We start from the raw sequence: 14,679 nt of genomic DNA, 5'->3' as shown, positions 1-14,679 counted from the left end.
TCCAGCTTCTTTGTGGCCAGCTGATGTCGCGTTTGCAGGTACTTACATCATAGTAAATGGGAGCTACTGTCGTTGATTGTTCAAAAATCCTTAGCAAAGCATTTAGTACACAGCTGATGCATGGTACTTTTTGCAACTACCACTTGATAATTAGTTTAAACACAGCTAGCTTAATCAGTACAATAAAAACCACAGACACTGCTGAGTGAGGGTCTTTTTATGCACAGGTAAAAGAAACATATTTGAAGGAAATACACTGTGTTAAGCACCCCCATTATGCCCCAAGTCATGAAAAAGGAGAAGACGTTATAATTTTAAAAACAAGCAGGATCCCCATTGCCTTTCCACATAAGGTACAAAAACATTGGCCATAAATGCGCCTGGAATGTTGTGTAGAGGGACCTGACAGATTACAAGGGTTGGGGATAATGAAGGGGAGAAGAGAGTGGACTTAGGGAGAAAAACGGTGAAGGTAGCTTTCTCCCACATGAAAAGGGCTAAGGTCCCTCCCTTAGTCCACATCCACTGACTCAGAACATGACAGGAACCCCTGGGCGGGTGATGCTTTGGGGCCAGGTGCAGGAGGCGATGAGAAGCACTGTGCTGTGTCTTGGCGTTGATAGAAGAGAACATAAGCTGCTTTTGACTGCAACAACAAGAAAGAAAACTTAGTCTGTTAAGGTTGGGAGAAGGAAGGGTGGGCAGTCAGGCAGTGACAGGGGTGATACCTTCATCTGGCTCTCAGCCGCAGGTGAAACACTGTTGTCATCAAAGTAATGCCACTGTCCACTGTCTTTGTTGCGGGCAAATGTTGTGTCTGTAAGGGAGCAGGAGACCATCCAAACTCATCCTCCTGCCACTGGGAGATGTCTAGACTCAACCAAGACCCACTGGCTCACATCCCCAGCTACCCACCCGGGATATCCTAACTACCCCAGTCAAGACCCTCAAAATGATCCTCTGGCTCAGAGCTTGGCACATACAGTGTCCATCACGCAAGCCACCATAATGGTTTGATACTGCAATCAGATCGTATTTGTACAGCACCGGATCCGACTCACTCTGTGGTTTGATGACAAACTCAGAAAAATCCAGGTCTCTGTGGATCAGAAGATGGTTAGTGCTAGTGTCACTGTGGCCACTCCCTACGTTCCCCTCAACCATCTTCCCCCAACCCCAGACCGAACAGGGAACTCCACAAGGGTCTCCAGTTTCTTGCAGGAGAACATGGTGTAGGAAAAGCGCTTCAGGTGAATAATGAGAGTTTCAGGCAGCATCCACAGGTCCAGCTTCTTTGTGGCCAGCTGGTGTTGCTTGCAAGTGGGGCAGTACCTACAGACAGGACCTGAGTTAGTAAACAAGACATTTTCTGTACATTCTCTTTGTAATATTTGGCTTTCCTGTTCCATGTCTACTCCATACAGATCCCATATCCTGCCTGTCATTTTGCTCTTTCTGTTCTACAGAGATGCTGGCCTAATTTTAGAGCCTGTTTAATTCCTTCCTATTTTTTCACTCCTTCATTCACAAGGACTTATTGTTTCACCCTTTGGTACTATATTCTCTATCCAGTCCACGAAAATTTTGTTCAAGACTGGCTTTGTCTTCCTGGTTCTTTATTTGTTTATTCTCCAAATATCTACTAAATGCGAACTGCAGCCCAACAGCTACAAAGAGAAACACATAGCATACTTAAAAGATTCCTATCTCAAGAGGTTTATGTTCTAATGGAGAAAACAGTGTCTTTAAACAGGTTATATGGCATGACATCAAGCACCAACAGCTAGAATGAAAAAAGTGATGAGAGACTGAAAGGAGAACAATGATGGGCAAGTCTGGGAACATTTTTGATAGTAGTAAAGAAGACCCTTAGAAGGTGATTTTGAACACAGACGTAAGTAAAGAGGAAAAGTTCCTACTGATAATGTGGAAAATACTTTTTCTGACAAAATGAATCCAGAAAAAGACCTTTTGGTTTACAATAACCTGGAGTGTTACAGGCCATTGGGACAAATGAGCACATGAAGGAGAATGTGAAAGGGCATATTTTGTGGAAGTGAAGTTGCCTGTATTTGATTTTTGCTTAGTCCCAGGGATTCTATCTGGCCCCTCACCATAGGTTTTCTTCCTCCAGAGTCTCCACAGTAGTGAAGAGTTCAATACACTCCTGCAACCACACCGGAGATTTCTTCAGAACATATCCTATGCAGTCATGCTTCACAAAGTCCTAGGGTTAGAGAAATAGACAGCTGAGTGAGAGACACAGTGGATGAACAGTGAGAGTGGAGTAGACAACACATGAAAAGTCTTAAGAACATGAACTCTGATGCTAGAATGTCCAGGTTTCAACAGCAGCCCTGTTGCTTACTGGCTACAATAATTTATTTCACTCTTTGTACCTCAGGTTCCTGACCTGCAAACTGGGATGACGATGCCTATAGCCCGCTCACTGGGCTCCTCTGAGGATTAAAAGTTAACGTTTGTTAAGTCCTTAGAACAGTGCCCACTTAGCATATATTGAAAATGATATATCCATATGACATTATTATTTATTACTACTAGTACTATTACAAAGATACTGGACATTGCAATAGATTTTTTTTAAAAAAGAAAGACACAAGGCTTTATATCTAGAAAAAATCTAATCAAAAGGATTTAGAGGAAAACTTCCTAACAGTCTCTTCTCACTGCACTTCCTCCCTACAGATTCACAGGAAAGGATCTATCTTTTCCCCAAAAGAGAAACAGAAATTTGCAGCCCTGGGAATTATTCAATGGGTATTTAGGTTCCAAGTCTGGACTGGACCTGAACCTGATCCCAGTTCCCTTCGCAGCTGCAGGAGTTAGGGGAGGCAGAGCATAAAGAGAGTTGAGGGGACACATCTGAGGGTGTCCCCAATGCCTAGGATCCTATTTACCTCAGCCTCCACCTCATCATAGTAACGCTTCTTCATCTCTGGCTCCCAGTCAATGGCAATGTATGGCTGGGCTAAAGGTGAGAAGTAGGTAGTCAACAGACCCAGCAGCCAACAAATTCCCCCACCTATCTCCCTTATCCTGGACAGCTTACAGCTGAAGGAGACTCTCTGGCCATCCTCACTGATGGCTGAACAGTCACTGGTGCCATTGGAATTCACTGTCTGCAGGGTGAACAGCAGCTTGCGTGGTGGTCGAGATGGGCCAGGGGAGCTGCCTGAGGGGGCCTGCCTCCCACCCCAGACTCTAGACCTGGCCCTGGTATGTTCCGGATCAGGGTCCTGGGGACTGTCCCCTGCTGTCTTCCCTGCCTTAGAGATATTGTCTTTCTCTTCTGTATCTCCTAAGACAAGAGAGAATTTCAAATATGAAATTATGTAAGTCCCAGAAGTCTGAACTACAAGGTACATCCAAAGAACCCTGGGTCAATCAGACCTACCCCAGACCCCCAACTCCTGACCCTCACTCAGGCCACGGGACCGCTTGTAAAGGCCCTTGTCCTTGTCAATGCTCTCTCCTTCCTCTTCTTCACCTTTCTCATCTCCACTGTCCTCATCATCTGAGTTGGGCCTCGTCACATAGCGTCTGCCAGCAGAGAGAAGGACACTCTTGAGACAGGGGCACACGGGCAGAGAAAGAATCCAGGACTTATTATAGGAGGTCAGCCTACGCACAACCAGGTGTTAATTATGCACCTAGAAGTTCCAAGGAACTAACATACAAACACACGGAAGGCAAGCACATCAGCAATGACATGACAATGTATGCTACAGGAGTATGCACTTTAGGTATTATAATAAGCCAGTGGTAAATAAACACAAATTGCTACACATTTCAATTAGGAAACAACTCTGAGTAGTGGCACTAAAATACAGAATGATGGAGGAGAGATTAATGTACAACCAGTAACCGTATAATGTACTGCTTTGTTACTCATGGAAAAGATTCTGAAATTTAAGTCTGACAAAAGTCTACTGGTAAAAACACAACTAACCACGCTTCTCTAAGGACAACTACATACAAGCTTAAGTTGCCTGTATTTGATTTTTGCTCATTTCTGTACCCTCAACAACAAAGTGGGGAAGTGGTACAGCTGGAGGTTTAGACAGGAAAATACAATACACATTAAGTTTGGTATGTCTTTTGGATGTTGAAAGATAAGTATCAAACAACCGGTTATTCAGGTCAGAGTTCAGGCGTCATCTTTCCCCCCCTACACAGAAAGGACACACTCACGAGAGCCGATGCAGTAGAATGTGATACAAGCTATCCCAGGTGAGTTGGTCCCGGGGCACTGACACCAGGAGTGGATACCCAAAGAGCATTAGGCCATGGTAAGAGTCATCATAGTCCTGGGCTGGAGTGCGTTCCCGCAGGTAGACAGGAAGTACAATGTCCTCTTCCGTGCCCTCACTTTTCCCAGGCCTATCTGACACCTCGTATCTGTGAAGCAGGGGAGTTTGGAAATCAGGCCAGGTCCAATCAGGACATTCAAATGAAGATTGCCTGGCTCTCTTCCAGCTATTTCACACACTCACAGCTTAAAAATAGTTTTAAAGGACCTGAAAGGTCACCAAATGCATTGTGCTTCACAAAGTGTTAGGTAATTTTACACAGTACTTTGGTGTTTATATAATCGTTCTAAAAAGTGCTTTGGCATGATAAGGGTACTGGGAAAGATTACATAACTGAAAAAAAATTACACAATTTGCGAAGATCTATTTTAATGTTTGATTACCCCCAAAATTTACCCCCGTTTTTCTAAAAGGTCTTATATGTTCTGAAGTTTTTGAAGCTCATTATGATTAGTACTATTTCAAAAAACACACTTTTTGTTCTTAAGAAATATAAATAAATAAGTTTGGGTCAGCATCTGGTACACAAGGCACTTAGTAGGTGTGGAACAAAATACATATAAATTGGTAGCCTTTGTGTCTTAACAAAGAAGAAAACATCTAAAGATATTCAGTCTAAGACTATGTCACCCCACTGTCTGTAAAGACACATCACACTGGGGAGTGCCAGGTGAATAAGGTGAGGAAAGAAAGAGAGAAGGTGGCCTAGCTGGTGTCATATAGCAGGAAACAGGAGGTTTCTTGTTGCCTTGCTCACATGAAGATATCATCTCGGTCTAGGATGCCACTCAGAGATTCCTCTACCTGGTAAATTTTGTAAAAACGGTGACGGAAAACATTGGCTACCATCATCTGGAAATGGAATGCAGAAAAGTGGATGATCAGTCTACAAGGTCTCCCTATGCCCTTCCACCCCCTTCCCCTGAATCCAATCCTTTTCTTCCTCTGCAGATTCTCACCCTGCCTGGAGAGACACCTATGTGTTCGGAGAGAGCCACACACAGATCAAAGATTTTGCCTTTCTTGGGAACCGCAAGCTGGTGCTGAGAAAGAAAAAGCATCCACAAAGGATAAGAAAGGCATGCGGTGGGTTAATATAGGAAACCCTGAAGTGTGAGAGATTAATAAAAGGCTGCCCATATGTCCTTCATAATGTGCCCATTTCCCCATACCTGCTCTGGTCTGAGCTTCGGATCCATGGATACAAAGAAGACCTCCAGGATCCTGTCATGGCTGACAGGCAGTGGGACACTGAGGTAGCAGAAGGGATCAAAGGTCACGGACACATTGCCACAATCAGGGCACACCAGTGTGGACTTGAAGAGGCCATGGAAAGTGTCCACAATCACTGAATCATTCCACCGTTTGTGGTTTTGCCAGGCCTCCTGAGCGGCCTCCTGTTGACAATGCCATAGTAGGAAGGAAATAAGAGGTAGGGGTTGGTTCCTGAGGCAAGGGGAAAACAAGATTTGGGGTAGATGCATAGACGTTTAAGGTTAGGACACTCTTATCAAGAGATAAAGTTACCTGGATATTTGGAAACTGTGTTTACTGTCCAGGCTGGAGTTTATTTTGAGCAGGAGACTGTGTTGGGGTTAATTCTGAGTTTAGTGTGGGGTAGATGTACTGTTGGAGCTAAACTTGAGACTAAGGTTAGAGCTGAGATCAGCATGAATAAATTATCAGAACAATAATGTGCTGGATTTCCTAGGGAGGCCAGAGAATCTCTGAGGCAGAGGCTCTGGTGACTTCAGTGGGCTTTCCGTATGGAAGATTTTCAGGAGTAGTTTACCTGATCTGACCGCCCAGAGGCATCACATAGTTCCACATATTCCTTCTTCTTGACCCGATTGAGGTCCTCATGCAGCCCATCCAGGAGAAAAGATAGGAACTCCTGTAAATCATGTTGCTGGTATCCCAGAAACTGGGATGCAAAATGTCCAACCTTGGACTAGAAGGAGAATTGGGCCATCAAACAGGAAGTCAGGAGAGTCAAAAGAAATGTATCCATGTATGTTACAGGGGAAGGAGACATGGAAGGCTGAGTCATACCTTGAATATGTGGGGTACGATGGAGCGGTGGTGGCCTGACCATGCCTGCTTCACCAGGTCTGCATAGGCCTGTGCGATCTCACCTTTCATGCCCAGAGGGTTGCAGAAGTTGAGCTCCTCCAGGTACCGGTTGTTGAGGAAGTACTCAGTGAGCTGTGGTACATTGCTGAGGCACTGCAGGAAGCAGATGACACGTGAATAAGGCAAAGGAGGGAGAAGATGGCCCAGGTGAGAACACAGAAAAGAAACTGAGAAGAACAAAAGGGGAAGAGAAAGAGAAGTGGCAGGAGGTTGAGGAGAGAAGATAGCAATATTTTAGAAGAATGTAGTAGTAACAAAGGAAGGAAAAAGAAAGAGTGAATGATAGAGTTAAAGGTATTAATATTTCAGGAAGAAATGGGGTAGGCAATGCCATTCCAGACCTGTGAGGTCCTAGCTCCCCATCTCATCTGTTGCCCTGCCATGCCATCTAGTCCCCTACCTCTATTCCCAACCCCCAGCTCTTGAATTCCATTGCAGTTGCCAGACACAGTCCCAACAGCCTAACCTGCAGGGCCGAATTCATGAAGCATGTGTTGCCCAGATTGGTGAGGCCACAGACACCTGGCTGGCCCTCAAAGTCCTCATCATCCTCCAAAATGCTCCTCCTGGAGTTGGATGAGAAATTGTATTAGCTGAGGGCCTACTACATGTGGATGAAATGTGCTCACGGGCTCAGTCCTCCCTCCTACTGAGACCCCACCCTGGGTCAAACACCCAGGCCCAGGGACTCACATGCAGTGCAGCTTTTCACTAGGCCAAGTGCCATCTTTGTCTCGGGTCTCCATGATCACTACCTGGGTTCCAGGGAAGGAAAGAGGAAAAAAGGTACTAATGGGGCCTTTTGGCACAGGGGCCTCACGTCCCCAACCCAACCACTTCCAGTTAAGTCTAGGTACCAGTTCCTCTGAGCAGAAAAGCCCTTCTTAACACTTACCTGCCTAGGCCTGAGGCAGATGTCAAGCACAGTGTCATGTGTATTGTGCAAATGTTCAAAAGAGCCATCCGAGTTCTTGATCCACAGTCGCGTCTCTTCCTCAGGGTCCACAAGAAACTGCTCCCGAGCTGTGCGCAATACAAGGTCTAGAGAGGGCAATGGAGCAAATTCAAGGTTTTCCTGGGACCCAGAATGACTGACCAATCTCAGCATCAAACTGCTGACTCTTCCCCACTGCCTACATACTTAATATCTAAATTTGGGTACCGTAAGTCTTCAAACAACTAATTCACACTTAAAATATGAGACCCCCTTGGAATGCCATAGATGTGCCACACCACCTTAGCCACAGAAATACAGCTCACATGTTCTAGGGACTAAGGGTTACAGTAGCTGTGGGTTGAATTGTGTCCTCAAAAATGGTATGTTGAAGTTTTTGAAATCCATAGTGATTAGTGCTATTTCAAAAAACACACTTTCTGTTCTTGAGAAATATAGATAAATAAGTTCACGTCAGCATCTGGTGCACAAGGCACTTGGTAGGTGTGGAACAAAATATATATAAATCGGTAGCCTTTATCTCTTAACAAGGAATAAAACATCTAAAGATATTCAGTCTAAGACTATGTCACCTCACTGTCTGTAAAGACACATCACACTGGGAAGAGCGACCTCTTATTGACAATGCCATAGTAGGAAGGAAATAAGAGTAAGGGTTGGTTCCTGAGGCAAGGGGAAAACAAGATTTGGGGTAGATGCATAGAAGGTTAAGGTTAGGACCACTCTTATCAAGAGATAAAGTTACCTGGATATTTGGAAACTGTGTTTATTGTCCAGGCTGGAGTTTATTTTAAGCAGGAGACTGGGTTGGGGTTAATTCTGAGCGCTACATCCTTGGCACCTATGAATGTGACCTCATTTGGAAATAGGGTCTTTGCAGATATAGTCAGGTTAAAATGAGGTAACACTGGATTAGTGTCATAGTATGTCTATGTGTGTATGTCTATGTCTCTCCATGATCTTATAAGGATACTAGTCCTAATTACAGACATATACCCACATACAGACAGAACACCATACGATGAAGGCAAAGATTGGCGTGATGAATTCATACGCCAAGAAATGCCAGAGGTTGTTGGCAACCAACAGAAATTAGAAAGAGGCAAGGCAATTTCTCCTCCAGGTTTCAGACAGAGCATGAGCCTGCCAACAACTTTAGTTCAGGCTTCTGGCCTTCAGAACAACGAAGAGAACAAGTTTCTATTGTTTTAAAACACCTAGTTTGTGGTACATTGTTACAGCAGCCTTAGAAGACTGTCTTAGTCCATCTGGTATATAACAAAATAACTGAGACTGGGTAATTTATAAACAACGTTTATTCCTTGCATTTCTGACAGCTGAGACGTCTAAGAGCACGGTACCAGAAAATTCAGTATCTGGTGAAGGCCGCTCTCTGCTTCAGAAATAGTGTCTCTTGTTGCATCTTCAAACACTGGAAGAGGTAAACAAGCTCACCTGTATGTATTTCATAAAGGTGCTAATCCCATTCATGAGGGTGCTCTCATGAATTCATCACTTCCTAAAGCCTCCATTTCTTAATCCTACCATATTGGCAATTAAGACACATTCACACCATAGAAAGACTAATACAAATCCTGGCAGTAGTAAGTGGGTTGCTGCTGTAAAATAAATGAATACATAAATAAATAAAATGAAAATGTGCAACTGGATGTATGAGTAATGAGTAGAAGAGTTGTGAGGTGCACAGTAGTAAAAATCCAGATTGCCTCAAATAGACTGTTGCTAGAAATATGAATATTAAAGGCAATTCTCATGAGGTCTCAGATCTAAGAGAGTAAGAAACACATTATGAGTCACAGTAGAGAAAATGCTATCATTTTAGAGAATACAGTACACAAGTTAACACAAACCGAATGCTGGCAGAAATACAAACATTAAAGGTACTTCTGATGAGAGTTTCAAAGGAAGTGAGGAATATGTTAGTGGATACTCCATAAAAGGTGACCTTTGTTATAAAGTGGCACAAAACTTGGCTGGATTTTGTTCTGCTGCTGGGAGGAAGTACTAATTGCACTTGTAAGTGATAAATTTACACATTCAGCTGAGAGGATTTCTAAGCAAAGTGTCGAAGGTGTGCCCTGGTTTACCCTTGGAGCTTATAGTAAAAAAAAAAAAAAAAAATTAAAGACATAAATCGAGGAAAGGATTGTTAAACACAAAAGCAAAAAGGAACAAGCACTTGATGATTTGAAAATTTCTCAGCCTACCCAGGCAGTTTGTTCTGAAGATAGGACCAAGAGTCTGACAGGATAAAAGTTGGTCAAAGATGCTAGACATGTGACTCATTGACACAATCAGCCATCTCTACAGAAACCAGAATAGAGATGTATTTATCCCAAGAAGATCTGTGGAGGACCCTTTTGTCTGACGGTGTAAATACACTTGACATCCATGAAATACTGACAAAGATTTGAGAATTTTATACAAGTAGAAACATTGTCTTTAAAAAGACAAAGACAGGATAAAATGAAGAAAGAATGCCTCCAAGAGCAGAACCACAAATGCAGAAACCAAAGACGACAAAGCAATGGCCCAGAGGCCAGGCCTAATGTGGTCTCTGCAAGCCCAGAGGCAGAGCAATGAGCCAGAGAGGATTATTCTCAAGCACTGAGAACTAACAGAATTTGCGCTGCTGAGTTTGAGACAAGTAATCCCCTTATTCCTTCCAATTTCCACCTTTCAGAATGGTAGTATCACTACTGTATTTTAAAAGTAGATAGCTTGTTTTCTCATTTCACAGGTTCACAAATGAAGGGGAATTTTGTCCCAGAATGAATCAAAGCCGGAGTCTCACTCATACCGGATATAGACAATTCCAACGATTACATCTGGGACTTTCTGAATTGATATTTGTATAACAGTTTGAACTTAAGAGTTCACAGTGGAAGAGACTTCTTTATGTGCTGAGACAGGATGAACCTATTATTTTGGGGGGCCAGACATGAATTAGGGGAGGTAGTGGTAAAAGGGGGCAGAATTCCAGCCTCCAGAACTGTTAAAGGAATAAATTTCTGTTGTGTTAAGCCACCCAATTTTTAGTACTTTGTTTTGTACCCATAGGGAACAAAATATAGTAGCCTATATTTCATCAGTGGCCCCATTGCCACCACCATCAACTGTCACCAGTGTTTCTTCACTTCTCTGAAATCTGGCTAATACCCTTTCAGGCTTCTACAACCCAACCAACATATTCTTGAGCCCACTTTTGGGAATTATGTCTGAATCTGTGTCTCCTGAGCCAAGTCATCAAGGCCCATTTCCTAGACTCACCAACAGTGTCTGTGTGGCTAAACTGAGCTTCATGAAGTGTGTTCATGTCACTGTGCTGGACAAGAAGAAGCTCTAATGGGTAAACCTCAACCTTTCGCATGCTGGCAAGCTCCACGACCTGTTAAGGGGAGAGAGGTACACACGTGTATCTGTCTTACAGCATATATACACAGACGTAACCACATCTACAAAACCACAAAAATATGTGAGAGTAGAGAGTAATAAGTATAAATGTATCTCTACACACAGCATTTACAGTGACATATACACAAGTGTGGTCCCACCCTGGGCCTACCACCTCCCACACCTTCCAAACAATCCTCCCAAAATACCCTCTCTACCCACTGTACCTTGCGTTCAATAGGTGGTTGATCATGCTTCAGACCATACCAACTCACTAGCTGGTGCCAAGCAGCCTCTGGGAGAAGCACATAGTCCTCACCTTCCACCAGCCACTCTTTAAGGCGCCAGTTCACCTGATCTTTGGGGACCACAGAGAAGAAGAAGGGTAGGAAGTCTGCAGAATAATTTTGGGAACTCCACGTACCCACCAATGGCCTAAAAGATTGGCTTGTGACCATTCATAGAGATAAACAAAAGTCCAGAATTTGTGCAGGTTATCATAAGGAAGCACAGGTACCTTCAAAGAGTTCAGCATTGTTGATGCAGCCTGGGAAGGTGCTAGAGTCCTGGTTCCCTCCTTGCACATACACTTCCCACTGTTTATACCAGTGCTGCTCTACAAGGAACCTGTAGTCCAGACAGGTAACAAAGGTCTCTGGTTATCTGGCGGTCAGTTGTGTGACTCCTTGTCATTATTAATTGCAGATGGGCAAATGTCACCCAAACAAGAAAAATACCACAATGACCAAGAATTCATGAAATCAATTTCCACCAAACACTGATCTACCATTAACTTGACTCCTTTCATTATGTACTTACAATGTTTCTGAGGGATCATTTCTTTATCAAACTTATCAACATAATGCAAAGTAAATCTCCTACAAAATGAACTTACCAATAACAAATAATGTTCAGAAAAAATCATATTTAATGGAAAATAACTTCAGTAGTAATCTCACTAAAGTGAGAAATTAGTCAAAGATTTCTACTCTCCCTATAATCTACATTAGAGAACTAATCAGTATGATGAAATAACTACTCACAAATAATGAGTAACAAAATGATAACAATTCAATTGACACTAATTATTTTACCATGTGGTTATCACTATTCTAAAAACTTTCTAGATCACTAACTTATAATAGTTATAAAAACTGTAGGAGATAGGTAAAAACACCATTCGTTCTAAGTTAAAAAAGGTACGGAGTGGAATGTGCCATTATCTCACAGTTAATACATTAAAATAACTAGAATATCAACCAGGCTGTAAGACAAGAATACTGACAAGTATTATCAAAAAGCAAAAAACATGACTATCTATCTACATAAATACCATAAGAGGTTTTATAAACTACTACAATCAACAAGAAAATTCAGAAAGGTTACTAGATAAAACTTAGTAAGAGTGTTAAATAATCAATAACAGTGTTCCTAGCAAGTGGAAAACTTTTTGGATGTCTCTGACATTAATAATTGAACATATAAACACCCTGTAACCTTGAAATTCCACTCCTAGGTAGTTACCAAACAGAAATGCTCGTGTGTGTGTATAACCAAAACACAATCAGAAAAACATTGAGGGTAGCATTTTTTAAATTACTCCATAAATATTTTGACTACTATATTTTGGATATCCTGCTTGCCAACTATATTTTCTATTAGGAAGTACAAGATTCTATTAGACTACACAAATAGATAATGCACTGCACAAATAAATTTTGACATCTTCATACTGTAAGACCATATTTACAAGGTTTTACATTTTACCAAAGTGAGGCAAACATGAAAAGAGCTCACTTACTTCTTAAATATATTGGATGTTACGTTATGCTTAAAATTTTCTCCAACTTTTTTCTAAAGTTTCAAAATAATTATGAAATTAAGCAAAATATTCTCACTATAATTAAACTTTGTGAATCAATGGATTAAAAAAATCATGGGATTAGCTCAATAACTGCAGAAAAATTCATCTATAAAATTAAATACAATTAAATTTATATAAAAACAATTAAAGCATAAACCATAACCTTATAAAAGCCTGTTAATAAACTGGGAACAGAAGTGACTTTTGCTTGCCTTTTCCTTACCTAAGGGCTCTAACACATAGGAAATGATACAGTTGGAGATGAAATTTTAAGACAGTTCTGTTAAAGTCAGGAACAGATCCAAATAACCACTATTACACTTATTATCTTACATTGAATGAATGCCCTAGATAGTACAACGATGTAAGGAAAAAATGGATCTTAAAGACACAAAATTGTTCTTCACAAATTTTGTGAATCTACAATAGGTAATTCAAAAGAATGTACAAAACAATCTGAAGTAATGACAGTAATGCTGTCAATTTATTGTAAGTACTGTTCAAATGTTCCTTAAAAGAACTTTCTGTCAAACTTCTGAGAAAAAATATGATTAAAATCTTGCATTAGGAAAATATAAAGACCATTCTATTAGTCATTCTATGTGGCCATCATATCTTTGATACCAAAAACCAGAAGACAGTTACATGATAGTCCTGTAACAATTACAGGGAGACATCACAGCTATCCATGCAAAAGTCCTAACCTAATTTTTACGAAATAAATTTGACAACATATTTAAAAAGACCAAAGTAGTTTAAACCCCATAATTTGAGAGGTCTGCTATTAGCAAATCATTGTAATTCACACTAACGATAGGCAAATGACCACACAGTAGAAATAAGAATGTAAACAACTAATCCTAAAAGATGCTGCCTACGTTTGTTCAAAGCTGCTACCCACGCTCAAACCTTCTGACAAATCATGGTCCCAGACTGAAGCTACTTCGGACTCCTCCAACAGGCTGCCCCATTCATAAGGTTTGCCACCTCACTGAAGCCCCAGCTCCTGAGTTCATTTCCACATTCTAGACCCGAACTCTCGATCTTTATTTCTCGGGAGTAACAAGAGAGCCCATGCCATCTCACAGCAACACTCCAAATACATAGTCTGAAGACCCCAGTCAGCAAAAACCCTCATCTTTTCCCACCCCAGACCACTTCCCATTACATAATAAATCCCGCTCTATTCTTAGGCACCAAATTCTACCAAACAAACCCATTTCCTCTCACTTACTTCCCAAACCTAGCCTAATTCCTAGGTGATTCCAAAGGTCTCTAGGCTCCTTGGAAACGTGATTTCTTAATAGGCACCCTCTCGCTTACCAAGGCCACTGCCTCCCCACCCGGTCCCCAACTTAATGTCACATATTCCCCCGTCCCTCGGTTGCCGGCACACACACCACCTACCCCCCAACTCCAATCCCGCGACAAACACCGTCATGTTTTCTTATGCTCCGGATCAAAACCCCAGTTGCCCCTTTTCCTCAATATTGACTTGGTCCCTGTACAGGCCAGACTTCCTGCCTCACCAGCTCTCTCCAGGACGCAGAGGCCGCTCTCGACCTTCCTCACAGTTTTCTACTCGTCGCCACTGGCTTGCCAAAGTTGGCGCTGATTCCTGAGGCTCCCGGTCTACTGAGTCCGCCTCGGCGGTACTGTCCTCAGCCGCCGCCATCACAGTCGCCGTACACCTCCTACACTTCTAGAAGCCAAAGACAGGAAGTGACGTTTTACCATACTTCCGGCACGGGGATCGGAAAGAGAACTAACTGTTGGACGACGTAAGCGGAGGCTTCAACCCCCTGCAGTCATCTTAGGGGTCAGAAACATGCAAGCATTGCCTAACGTTTTAGAGCTCTTGGGATTCCTTTTAGTGAAAAATCAAGTGCTGTAGTGACATTCTTTCTGATGATAAACAAGTCCCTGAAGGTGCTGGGAAGCAAACAAAATGGAGGGGAACATGTAGTTTAATAAAAAAGGCA

At 42.3% G+C, this 14,679-nt stretch overlaps 1 protein-coding gene across 1 annotated transcript; it reads right to left on the bottom strand.

The window, feature by feature from the left end:
- Positions 1-511: 511 nt before the first annotated feature.
- On the bottom strand, positions 512-14,372 carry LOC123629037 (ubiquitin carboxyl-terminal hydrolase 11-like). The gene is made up of 21 exons (XM_045538969.1): positions 14,227-14,372; positions 11,351-11,460; positions 11,061-11,191; positions 10,711-10,828; positions 7,360-7,505; positions 7,158-7,219; positions 6,931-7,030; positions 6,384-6,557; positions 6,124-6,282; positions 5,504-5,728; positions 5,291-5,374; positions 5,089-5,183; positions 4,213-4,419; positions 3,509-3,561; positions 3,071-3,316; positions 2,919-2,989; positions 2,115-2,227; positions 1,183-1,332; positions 984-1,099; positions 729-817; positions 512-646 (listed from the first exon to the last, which is right to left on the bottom strand). Exons 1-21 carry the CDS (start codon positions 14,370-14,372, stop codon positions 512-514), a joined length of 2,730 nt encoding a protein of 909 aa, XP_045394925.1.
- Between the last annotated feature and the right edge of the window lie 307 nt (positions 14,373-14,679).

The sequence above is a fragment of the Lemur catta genome, chromosome Y, assembly GCF_020740605.2.
Source record: "Lemur catta isolate mLemCat1 chromosome Y, mLemCat1.pri, whole genome shotgun sequence".
Lineage (NCBI taxonomy): Eukaryota > Metazoa > Chordata > Mammalia > Primates > Lemuridae > Lemur > Lemur catta.
Note: the sequence above shows the minus strand (reverse complement) of the source record. Positions and strands in the feature narration are given on the sequence as shown.

Bases quoted from the DNA above. Each gene is read 5' to 3' on its own strand.
- LOC123629037 (XM_045538969.1), bottom strand. From the start codon at position 14,372: ATGGCGGCGGCTGAGGACAGTACCGCCGAGGCGGACTCAGTAGACCGG. The intron at 7,506-10,710 runs GTGAGTCTAGGA...TGCCCTCTCTAG, and splicing joins TAGCCACACAGACACTGTTG to ACCTTGTATTGCGCACAGCT. The intron at 2,228-2,918 runs GTAAATAGGATC...CTCTAACCCTAG, and splicing joins ATGATGAGGTGGAGGCTGAG to GACTTTGTGAAGCATGACTG.